Raw genomic sequence first — 12,617 nt, forward strand, 5'->3', positions numbered from 1 at the left:
GAATTTGTTTTCTAGTCTTCCACAAACACAATGCAATTTCACCCTCATAGAATAATTCAGATGACCATGTCTCTGTCTCTCTCTTCACTCTGTACAGGCACAGTGTGTCTTAGAAAGGTAAAAAATAAACCCTAGTAGGAAGTGGTGTTTTTTCTGTGGTCACCTTGTCAAAGTTGTGCATCTGCTCCCTGTTGGTGAGCCAGGACTCCAGGTCCGGGGCGCTCTGGATGACAAAGGCTTCGTAGTCTGCAAACATGGTGGTGAAGCGGCTGGCGAACACCTCTCTCAGCTGGATGTTCAGCTTGGCGTTCCTTAGCTCCTCCTCTTCGGCTGCAGTCCGGCCTCCTTGCCCCTCAGTGCCCTGGGCTTTGACTCCGGCCCTCAGGGCGACCACGCGGGCCACCGTCACCCCAGTGCGTTTGGTCAGCGCCTGCAGTCTCTCCAGGGTGGCGTTTCCCTGCAGCAGCTCCAGCACAGCCAGTTCCTCCCCAGCCAAATTGCCATTACGTCCATCGTCCTCTAGCTGCCGGAAAGCGACAGTCTTACGCTCTCTGCCAGGGGTGGAGGGGGTGCTGCCGGGGCTGGTGCGGGTCCGTGGTGGGGCCCCTGTGTTGGCAGAAATTCCGAAGCTAAGCAGCACCTCGCTGAGCTCCTGGATGAACTCAGCCTTGTTGGGGAAGTGGGGAAAGTCCTCAGGAAGCTCAATGTAGTGCTTGTCAATGTCAACAAAACACAGGTTGGCCTGGGAAAGGGAAAGAAAATAATATCACAACAACACAGCTCAGGAATAGACCATGATCACTGTAAACTGATCTTACTTCACATTTCTGCAACCACAAAAACAAAATCAAACCTTTACATCACAGACAGAAATTAAGAGCGTCCTGACAGCACAAACAGGCCTAAAGCTGGGACAGGTGTTATCAGGAGGCTTACTGGGGACAGATTAGGAGCTATGATGGGGGTTGGGAGATGTAGAGTACAGAGAATGTAGGTCACTGTGATTGATAATAACACATTTTCGGAGATAAATCTAAATCTGACATAATGGAGTTTGAGTTGCACCTTAAAGCAAAACCTGTAAGTCACTCAAAATATGCTCAATTTGCACAGCTGGAAGATTACTATAAAAGAGTGAAGAGGAGGAATCCATTGTTCAGTTACGACAACATAGTAGTAGAACATGGCAACACTGCAACAACTACAAGAAACTCAGATGATTTTGAACAGACCAACAGTAAGCCACTTTATTGGAAGGTCAAACTGTCAGAACCAATCCTTCATTACACAGGAATACTGTGTGAGCACCAAAGATGAAGCAGGTAGATTTGTAAACTGTGATGGATCTTTACAACAGTTTGGCTAACAATCTCACTGTTCGCTGTCATTTTCTCTTCCACGTGAATTTGACTAATCAGGAGGTGTGTTTACAGCCGGCCTGACTGCTCGTGTTTCTTGCACCGCTGGATCTTTTTGTGAGGTTGCTGTGTTCCCAGATCTCTGCAATGACTACATTGTTATCATTACAGAGATACAGTCAAAACTACAGAAATAAGTATCCAAGTTACAAATTGAAGTTTAAAATCAAGCACCATATTTGAACACTTCAAAAAGTGATGGTATTTAGAGAAAATATGTTATCTGCAGTTGATACTCAAGTCAAGAACCAGTACACAGAAGTATTTGTTGCTGCTAAAACTTTACTCTTCCATAAATAAGACTACTATGGTAAAGGTTCTGAGGCTCAGACACTTTCTACCTCTTATCTATGTGTTGTTTTTGCAGGAAAATCCTACAGGGAACACATGTGACATGTAGACACTGTAAACTTAATTTTGTTGAATGCACAAGATGGCTCACTCAGATGCTGTGTGTTTTTGGATGCAGGACTGAAATTAGATCTAAGTGCAGCTCATTTTGCCTCTGAAGGACGGGACTCACCGACTAAAAGAGCTTGAGCAAACTCTGCATGTCTCTACAAAGGTTGCCCTAGTTTGGAACATAAAGTTCATTAAGAATACTTGTATATGCACAAAGAGAGAAACATGTAGAAAAGGGATGATAATAGTGCCATGCAATCATGTCTGCAATGCAAACATAACCAATGTTTCAATCATCTGACATCAGGTAAAAAGAAGAAGACCTGGACTAAAGTACAAGGCCAACCTCATCTGGCATTAATTCCCCAATTACATCCATATTTCCCTCTCTGTTTTGTTTTAAGCCATTCTTTCATCATCAGCCCATTTCTAGGTCACTGCCACTTCAAAGGAACATTCAGAAACACAGGGAGATTCACCGCTCTAGGCAGATGAGGGACCCCATATTGGAGGGGGGGCAGACAGCCTTGTGGGCGTTCTGCAGCAGCATCCTGCGCTGGCTGAGATCATTAGCATCCATATGGAATGTGCCGGATTAACGAGCGCTGGGAGTCGGGGGATGTAAGCAAAGCCGGAAGCCGGCGAGCCTGGATGTTCTGCTTTGTTGGGGCTTTATCTCGCTTTAACACATGAATACACACACACACATTAACTACAACCCTGCATTGGGCTAAATAGTGGTTTAAATCCAGTGCACATTCACCTCCTCACTGTCTGACAAGTGCTGGGGCTGAAATAATACAGCAAGAAGAATACAGAGATTGAAATCCCCTTCAGACTCACTCTGCCTTGAGGTAAATTTGCATACCAACAATAGGTAATTCTCTGTTCCCATTATGTATCTGTGTTTGTGTGTGTGGCTGGACAAATGACAGGACAGACAGAGGCCTTTCACACTTGCCTTTCTTAGTCCTGCTAACCCAACAATTCCCACCACGAGCAAGCACTTTTCCACACTGGCAAGGCGAAACTCCCTTTTTAACAGGCAGAAACCTCGAGCAGAACTTACATTATAGTCTCAACAGCAGTGGACACTGGAGATACAGCATATCTGGGCAGGAATGGACAATTCTTTGCTTTGCGGGCAAACCTTTCTGTTACTGCTGCAAAGCTAACATGAAGCTAACATGAAGCTAACATGCAGAGAGGAGGAGACGGTTCCAGAGCAGCACAGCAGCTCCAGACTGCAATACTCACAACTATACTGCTGCTATAGCTAATATTACAACAACCACATGTCTTGGTGAACTAGAAAGTAAGCTGGATGTTTGTGGGCAAGTTATTTAATGTCACTGACGCACAGATCATGGCTGGAATGGCTGGAATACAGTTGTGTAGCAGGGTGTGAACCACTTTGTTTGTTTCCCCATTTACAGAGCCAGGGCTGAGCACAAACACCAGACGTTTTACAGCGCAAACACAGAACACACAGCTAACAGACCGTGAGGAGATTTTCACTGCTTTTGACAAAAAGAAGTATACTGGATATTTATCGCTCTCCCTACCTTTAAAGAGGTGGGATTATGCTCATTTTCAGGTTAAAAATTCCCATTTAGGGGTTGTACCAGAACAGGTTTACATGGTTAAATTTTCAAAAAACACTACACACATTTTTTTTTGTCATACTGCACATTGCTGCAGCCACTTTTTCACCCTGTGTTGAAGGCTTCGTTTTAGCTATGGAGTGATACATCTTGTCTCTAAATGATCTTTGTTGGGAGTTGCACAATTCCTAGTTAAGGACTACTAGCCAATCAGAAGAAGAGAAGGGCGGGTCAGCGAGAAGCCTGTAAACAGCTTTGGTTCAGCTGTTGCCGACCAGCTTGACAACATGGACTGGAGCATGAGTTTCAGAGTGGTGAGTTATTAATCTGTAACAAAAGGATCTTTCATCCATAAAGTTTTAACTGAGCTCTGTCTCTACATCACATGTCCACTGACTACCTGGAGGGTAGTTAGTGTTTGGAAGGGAGAGGAGGTGTGTGCTGCAGCTCACTGTTTTCTCACCACTGTTTTTGAGGGCATGTCGGACTAGCCGCTTGGTGAGCGTTTTATGAGGAGCATTTAGCTTTCATCCTTGTGTCGTCACAGGGATGACACATGGAGCTAGCTCCGGCCGTAGGATGGCGGTCTTGAAACGGCAGCCTCATACTATTCCTTTGGGGTGGACTTTGGGCTTTTTCACTTTGCCAATCTATTACATGCACAAAAATGGTATATAACTCATTAAAGGAGAGGGAAAAAGCCAAAAAGCATAATACCACCTCTTTAAGACTTTACTGACTTGTTATTAAAAAAATCTCAATTTATTCAAATAGTAAGTGGACACTACTTGTATGACCCTTCTAGTCTTTGGACCGCTCAAAGCACTTTATACTCCATGTCACGTTCACACACTTTCACACACTGATGGCAGACGCTGCCATTCAAGATGCCAACTGCTCATCAGAAAGGAACTAATCATTCACACACTAATGGCATGGTCCTCATCAGCAATGTGGGGTTCAGTACCTTGCCCAAGGACACTTCGACATACAGATTGGAGGAGCCTGGGATCGAACCGCCAACCTTCTGATTAGTGGACGACCCGCTCTGAGCCACACCACCCCCTATGGATTTTTATTTTCATTGTGGATAAAATGTGCCTTGAACTTCTCAGGACATTTCTCAAAGTAAGACATGTTGCCTTAATCAATGTGTACCTCCTGAGGAAGCTCCAGTTTAGAGCGGTCAGTGCCCTCTTTGGACTGCAGGCCCATCAGGTAGGGAACAGGAGCGTCCAGGAAGTGGAGGAGAGAGGCTGGCAGGATGGGAACATAGACGTGCTGCCACTGGAAGGGAAACAGCAGGGTGGTGATGCCCTCGGCCACTGTCATCAACCGCTGGAAGTCTGAGAGGAGAAGAAAGAAGGTACTATGAGGATAATAAAGTGGATCCAAGCCCTCTTTTCCTCCCGTGGCTTCATCTTGTAAGATGGAGGAACACAAATATGACAAAACAAGTAGAGAGGAAGCACTTTATCACTGTGCACAGCCTGAGTGCTCTTTAAATTAAGGTCATAACATGTTCAACATGGAACTAAAATCTCAATTAACTCAGAAATCAGTCTGATTTAATCAAAGTTTAAGGGGTGAAACAGTTCCAATTTAAAGGTCATGACTGCTACTGCTATCACGTTCTGATTTTGACAAAACAGGTGAGCAATGACACATTTTAACGTCTGGGTGTTCAAAACTGCACAGCAATGAGTCTGACATCAACAGAGCAAAATATTAACATGTGATGTACATTTTTATGTAATTCCATGTTTTGGTGCTAAATGCGGAGATGTTTCTGCACTGCATTTCCCACTCTTGCTGATGACTTCTGCTTATGCAAAAACAAATATTTACCACAAACCAGTTGTTTCTGAACTAACAATATACTACTTTAAAGAAATAATTCAGTGTAATAACTGTTGTTGTGATTTGGTGCTATATAAATGAAATTGAATTGTTATTCTATTCTTCTATTTTTCTGATTGCTAAACAATATTAAAAAATCTCCAAGCCAGGTGGTTCTTGCTGAACATGTTTCATTTAAAAAATGCTCAGTAATTTCCTAAAACAGCTGCTCACTGTAGTTATTGAAACAGGAGGAAGTAGTGCATTTATTTTCAGCGGTAGATGAATCCAGATATGTAAAAATATATGAGTTTAAATACTGAGTATTTGGGGCAGGAGAACTTAGTCAGAATAAAGTTCAGTGTGTGTTCATGATGATGAAGGAACATGTGGTTCACTGATGAGGTTTGCAAATAAAATTTCTTGAATCCACCTTAGAAAGAGAAGCAATGATCCATGTTCAGATTATAACAAAGATCCTAGGTATTGCTAAATTGTTTATGAAAAAGGCAGTGATGTGTTCTCCATAACCATGTAAGGATGGCTTTATTACACTATACAGACCCTCAAAATAAGTAGAGGCAGTGGGGGAGAAAGAGATAGAGGTTTATGGAATACATATATGTGAGAGTATATACAGGTGCTGGTCATATAATTAGAATATCATCAAAAAGTTGATTTATTTCAGTAATTCCATTCAAAAAGTGAAACTTGATATTATATTCATTCATTACATACAGACTGATATATTTCAAATGTTTATTTCATTTAATTGTGATGATTAAAACTGACAACTAATGAAAATCCCAAATTCAGTATCTCCCCGAAAATTAGAATATTACTTAAGACCAATACAAAAAAGGATTTTTAGAAATGTTGGCCAACTGAAAAGTATGAACATGAAAAGTATGAGCATGTACAGCACTCAATACTTAGTTGGGGCTCCTTTGGCCTGAATTACTGCAGCAATGCGGCGTGGCCTGTAGTCCATCAGTCTGTGGCACTGCTCAGGTGTTATGAGAGCCCAGGTTGCTCTGATAGTGGCCTTCAGCTCTTCTGCATTGTTGGGTCTGGTATATCGCATCTTCCTCTTCACAATACCCCATAGATTTCTATAGGGTTAAGGTCAGGCCAGTTTGCTGGCCAATTAAGAACAGGGATACCATGGTCCTTAAACCAGGTACTGGCAGCTTTGGCACTGTGTGCAGGAGCCAAGTCCTGTTGGAAAATGAAATCTGCATCTCCATAAAGTTGATCAGCAGCAGGAAGCATGAAGTGCTCTAAAACTTCCTGGTAGACGGCTGCGTTGACCTTGGACCTCAGAAAACACAGTGGACCAACACCAGCAGATGACATAGCACCCCAAACCATCACTGACTGTGGAAACTTTACACTGGACTTCAAGCAATGTGGATTCTGTGCCTCTCCTCTCTTCCTCCAGACTCTGGGACCTTGATTTCCAAAGGAAATGCAAATTTTACTTTCATCAGAGAACATAACTTTGGACCACTCAGCAGCAGTCCAGTCCTTTTTGTCTTTAGCCCAGGCGAGACGCTTCTGACGCTGTGTCTTGTTCGAGAGTGGCTTGACACAAGGAATGCGACAGCTGAAACCCATGTCTTGCATACGTCTGTGCGTGGTGGTTCTTGAAGCACTGACTCCAGCTGCAGTCCACTCTTTGTGAATCTCCCCCACATTTTTTAATGGGTTTTGTTTCACAATCCTCTCCAGGGTGCGGTTATCCCTATTGCTTGTACACTTTTTCTACCACATCTTTTCCTTCCCTTCGCCTCTCTATTAATGGGCTTGGACACAGAGCTCTGTGAACAGCCAGCCTCTTTAGCAGTTACCTTTTGTGTCTTGCCCTCCTTGTGCAAGGTGTCAGTGGTCGTCTTTTGGACAGCTGTCAAGTCAGCAGTCTTCCCCATGATTGTGTAGCCTACAGAACTAGACTGAGAGACCATTTAAAGGCCTTTACAGGTGTTTTGAGTTAATTAGCTGATTAGAGTGTGGCACCAGGTGTCTTCAATATTGAACCTTTTCACAATATTCTAATTTTCTGAGATACTGATTTTGGAGTTTTCATTAGTTGTCAGTTATAATCATCAAAATTAAGGAATGAACACTTATTTATATATACATATAAATATATCAGTCTGTGTGGAATAAATGTATACATTATACAAGTTTCACTTTTTGAATGGAATTACTGAAATAAATCAACTTTTTGATGATATTCTAATTATATGACCAGCACCTGTATGTGCATGAGAGACTTCAATCAAGTGATACAAATTGAATTTGAGAGTGAGTTAAGGTTAAAGACTAGAGGAATTACATTCTGATGGATTCTTTTCAATCAGATTTTCACATGTATGAGAGTGTGTGTGTGTGTCTGAGAGTATTGCTTCTTCTGTTCCCTACAACAGATTAAGGTCAGCGGGTGCAGGCTTTACTATTGAGTTCAACAGCAGTTTCATCAGATGTTATTATGATTGCCAGAGAGAAAAGCCTGCACAACCTTGAGGAAAGAAGAAAAGAAAAAGAAAACATGACAGTTATACCATTTATCCAATCAACTGCTCTCTTCTTCTATGGCCTCCTCCTCCCTTTATCATTTCATTTTATTCCATTCCATCGAATGTGTCCTCCTGTCTGTATGTTCTCTCCAGTGCCTGAACTACTGACCACCCTGATTTATGTTCAACAAGAGAAACGTGTCGTATATGTCTGTTAAACACACATAACGCTTTATATAAACAGCAGCTTTAATGATCCAGATGCTGATAAAGTGAAATGTTTGTGTGAACGGTCTCCATGCTACACGCTAAAAAAGATAATCACAAGATGAATAAATCCCTGTTTTTGTTATCTTCGCTGCAATCTTGACTGTAAGACACTTAACCCCTCATTGCTCCAGAGGCATGCGACCTCTGACATGTATAGCAATTGTAAGTCACTTTGGATAAAAGCGTCAGCTAAATGAATAAATGTAAATGTAAGGGAGCCGGTGTAGGTACCAGATACAATAGTGCAGTAGTGCCCTTGCCTTTAAAGTTCAGAGCAAACTTTAAAGTAGCCATGTCGTTCTAGTATGAGTGACGATTCAGCAACTGGTATGCCTCTCAATTTCTCTCCTCAAATGTGTTCAGAAACAGTTTTTGGTGGAATGTAATAGTGAAATAAGTGAAAGGTTTATGTAGCCTACTACAAACAATGGAACCCAACATTCATACTCAAACCCCATTGGCTTGTATGACAAATTTGTACACAAGATTGTTTTGATTTTTTCTTTAATTGGGTGCTGGGTTAGATGTTATATCTGTAACTAGAGGTACAACGATTAATCAATTAATTGATTAGTTGTCAACTATTAAATTAATCGGCAACTATTTTGATAATGGATTAATCATTCGGAGTCAATTTTAATAAGAATTCTTTTTTGGTTTCTTTACTACTCGATGACAGTAAACTCAAAATCTTTGGGTTGTGAACAAAACAAAACATTTGAGGATATCATCTTGAGATTTGGGAAACACCAGTTCTTGCATTTTATAGACTAAACAACAAATCGATTAATCAAAAAAATAAGTGACAGATTAGTCGACTATGAAAATAATCGTTTGTTGTAGTGCTGTTACAGATCTCTTTCCCTACACAAACAATCACACAATCAAAATTTGGTAGTCTGCGGTGCAAAGACACGGCATCCATTCACCGACGTTCCTGCCACACTACATTCACGTGAGGCCTCGCGGCATCCGTTCACTTCCCATGGGAGAGCCAATCATAATGTGGTATTGTGTTATTGTGGTGTCCAAACAATAATGCTGCGATGATGTGTTGAGAAGAAATCTGCTTGACACTGTTCTTGATCATAAAAGTTTATTACATCAAGGAGTTCAGCATCAATTACAAGCTCTGCAGCAGCTTGGAGAGTGACCCAGCCCGATGGCCACTCTGTCTCTCTGTACATCAAACACAGCTTATATAGGACATGTTTAGGTATCTGTTAGACACCATACAAGGGTCTGAGTCTGCAAACTAAGGCTCCAATCCATATAAGAGCAAAGTTCTATAGGATAAGTGTAGACATCTTGTTGGACACCAGATAAGGGTCTGAGCCTCCACGTAACCACTGACCTCTGCTCTCCCCTTAAAGGTCACTAATCCTCTATCCAGCTGCTACAGTGCTATGTTAAACTGTCAAATGCACATATGTTATACGCCACATTACGAAATCTGGAAATGCAGGGCATGCACATCAGCCTGACTGAGCATATCTGGTACCTACACTGGGACTCACCTGAGATCTGCACTCTACTGAGTGCACTCCTTCATGTGTTTGAAAAAGTGACAAGAGAATGATAGGTAGTGTTGTAGTACTCGAGACCGGTCTTTAGACCACTTTTTGATGTTCTTGGTCTCGTCTCGGATTCGACCACCTTTGTACTCTGTCTTGTCTCTCTAGGATTTTATTTCAAGACCAGTCAAGACCATAACTTTGGGAATATCAATAAATTGCTTTTGCATTGTCTGATTTGTGAACATCCTAACTTTGATTGGAAGTAAAACTTCAAATGCAACCAATAACCCTAATAAACGACCGTCACCCCTCCCTGCGATGCTTACGTTGATTTCAGGTTTAAGTGTTTGTATGTGGCTGTTTTAATCGGAATGTGGCTCTTTCAGATCAGTTTGAGACTTACCTATGATCTCATTCCACATTTTATTGTGTGTCATGTAATGTGGGGAACTGGTCTGGTTCTTGACTCGGTCTCACCCTCCCTCGATCTTGGTCTCGACTTGGTCTCAGCCCCTAAAAGTCTTGGTCTTGTCTCGGTCTCAATAAACTCTGGTCTTGGTCTTGACTTGGTTTCTGTTTGGGCGGTCTTGACAACAACACTACTGATAGGGGTGTGTGTGTGTGTGTGTTAGGTTCATGATTGGAGAGAAATGACTGCTCACTATATTTAAGAGGACATTGCGAAGCATGCATGTTTTGACAACCAAACATGCATGTTGTGACAGGAACTGCGTCTCTTTGACCTACCTGAATTCCATAATACTTTCTCACAGTTTTTACATTTACGCTTTCACTTTTTGTGCACTATGTTTTGTAGCAACTTGTTTCACTGACTTACTCTGTTATGTTGGGTTGGTGGTGTAATCTTCATCTTTATCCATCTGCGTACACTCACTGTACACTCTCACTTTTATGTAATCATATTTATACTCGAGATTTAACCACTGTATAAACTTTTTGTAGCAGGTAGAAAATGTATGACAGACTGCAAGTAAAAAAAAAGCTGCCCATGGATGGATGTGACAACTATGTAAAATAGATGTGTGAATTCACAAGGCAAGTAAAGGGGGCGGAGAGAGAGCAGGTAGTTCAATATCAGGTTCACAGACTTTGTCCCGATTTTTCCCTGTATTGCACTAGCTCTTGTTGACATACATACACACTCCACCACCATGCTCTTTCCCTGTTATTAATTTATTCTGATTTACCTGAAATGAAATGAAGGTGAAGCCATCAATAGCCAACTCACTACTACTCATTGCGTCATCCAGCCAGTAAACAGATGTTTCCAAATTTCACAGCCGGCGTTGTGGTGAACCTTTTGGCCAATTTTATCTTGCATCTCGCTTGGATGGATCCTGTAAGCATGCTGAAGTTAGCATTTAGCTCAGAACACTGCTGTGTTCAAGTATAGATTCACAGAGCGTGCCATTGTAAAGTTTATGTTAGCAAACACCACCATTTTTACTTTTACTTGACCCCAACAAACATTACAGCCTCACAGAAGCTGTGACTGCAGTTGTTTCAAGATGTTATCCAAGTCCATCTATAACTGTTTTCTCTGTGCCTAGTTAGCTTTCCATTTCATTGTTTGACACAATTTCCAAAACATCCATCCCAAACAAGACAGAAGATTTAGACGCTAGGCCACGCAGAACAATCTCTCTCTCTCTCTCTCTCTCTCTCTCTGTACTGTGTGTTTAAGTCTGTATTTGCTTTCTTTCAAGTCTGAACAGGTTCAAAGTTTCTCCCCCACACACCTTTCTGTGGGATATACAGTGAGGGAGTCTGCCAGAAACACTCCAATTTTTTCATGTTACAGCAAATCCTTTCTGACCTGTTCCCCTTCATACTCACATCACAGCTAGATAAGTTTAGCCTGACATGTCCCAAAAACTGCTACTCCTAAAGCGATATTCTTTCACACATCATGAATTTTACCATCTTTTTTTCCCCTCACACAGAAACACATCCGAGCTCATACAGCGAGGCCTTATGGGGAATATTGAGAAGGAATCCAGCAGTTAGTGATTTAATTTTTTCCTCTTGCTGAACTGAGTTGAGCGTCATTTTGTTTGCTGCATTGACAAAGAAACCCCCTGAGAGGTATGACAAGAACAAGCATGTAATTATAAAAAAATAAACAAATCTGATATGAAAGGGTTCAAGGATGCTGAAAAACAGGATGGGACATGTCGAGTCATTGTGAAACTGTAACATGCATCAGGGACTGATAACCACGCAGCTCAGTCTCACAAGGGAAGAAGAAAGCTGTCTGTGGTGAACAGCTGACATTTGGCATTATTCAAATGCAGAGATGGTAGACTTTAGTTCAGCTGCACCATGATAATGTGGTATAATAAAGAGTCAGAACATTACTGTATGGAGGGAAGATTAGAAAGAGATCAAAATAAAAGAGGCTTACAGAAAAATCTCATTCCATGACAAATCAAATAAACAAGCCAAAAAAAATCAATTTCCTGATGGACAGATAACTTTACTCTTTGTTAGGAGTTACTTTAGCTGCTAACTAACTGATATATTGGCTGATTCTGCCCGGACTGGAAGCTTGGTGCTTCGGGGGTGTGTTGATGTTTACACTTCTGTTCGTACAGGAACATGGAGCAGCGTCTCATTAACAGGGAACATTCTCCAGCTTTTATTTACTGAACCCTTGTATCACCTGCCAGCAGCTAAATTACACTGGTGCAGGGTTCTACCCCTCATTACCAAGAAATTAGAGCTTGTTGACAGAAGTGGCACACAGTCAGATCTCTGACTGAATACCTGAACAAAACAAGGACATTTTGTCCCCGAATCAGGTATAGTTTTAATTGGTTCTCTCCAAGAGTGATTGCCTTTGACCCTGATAGTTCTCGATTAACAACAGTTTATCTATCAGCCTAAAACTTCTTTTCAGCATCTCCAGCTATAGCAGGTCGACAGAAGCAAAGGTTTTGAAAGTTGCCTCTGTGCATGTACGATGGAAATATGGCACCCTCACTGTGACAACAAGACTGCATCCAGCCTGTAACAAATCATCATTTT

The 12,617-nt window shown here is 41.7% G+C and overlaps 1 protein-coding gene across 6 annotated transcripts in view; it reads right to left on the reverse strand.

Annotated features, from left to right (window-relative positions):
- dennd5b (DENN/MADD domain containing 5B) overlaps nt 1-12,617 on the reverse strand; it is a 93,284-nt gene that overhangs the window by 33,849 nt on the left and 46,818 nt on the right. For all 6 annotated transcript variants that reach the window (XM_038739022.1, XM_038739019.1, XM_038739020.1 and 3 more), the window contains 2 exons: nt 4,583-4,770; nt 164-742 (listed from right to left, as the gene is read on the reverse strand). In XM_038739022.1, the coding sequence (XP_038594950.1) occupies nt 164-742; nt 4,583-4,770 (767 nt within the window). The remainder of the gene's footprint in view (nt 1-163; nt 743-4,582; nt 4,771-12,617) is intronic.

This window comes from Micropterus salmoides, unplaced genomic scaffold, assembly GCF_014851395.1.
Source record: "Micropterus salmoides isolate LMB-PRFRI ecotype aquatic unplaced genomic scaffold, ASM1485139v1 Ms_hic_scaffold_23, whole genome shotgun sequence".
In the NCBI taxonomy this organism is placed as follows: Eukaryota; Metazoa; Chordata; class Actinopteri; order Centrarchiformes; family Centrarchidae; genus Micropterus; species Micropterus salmoides.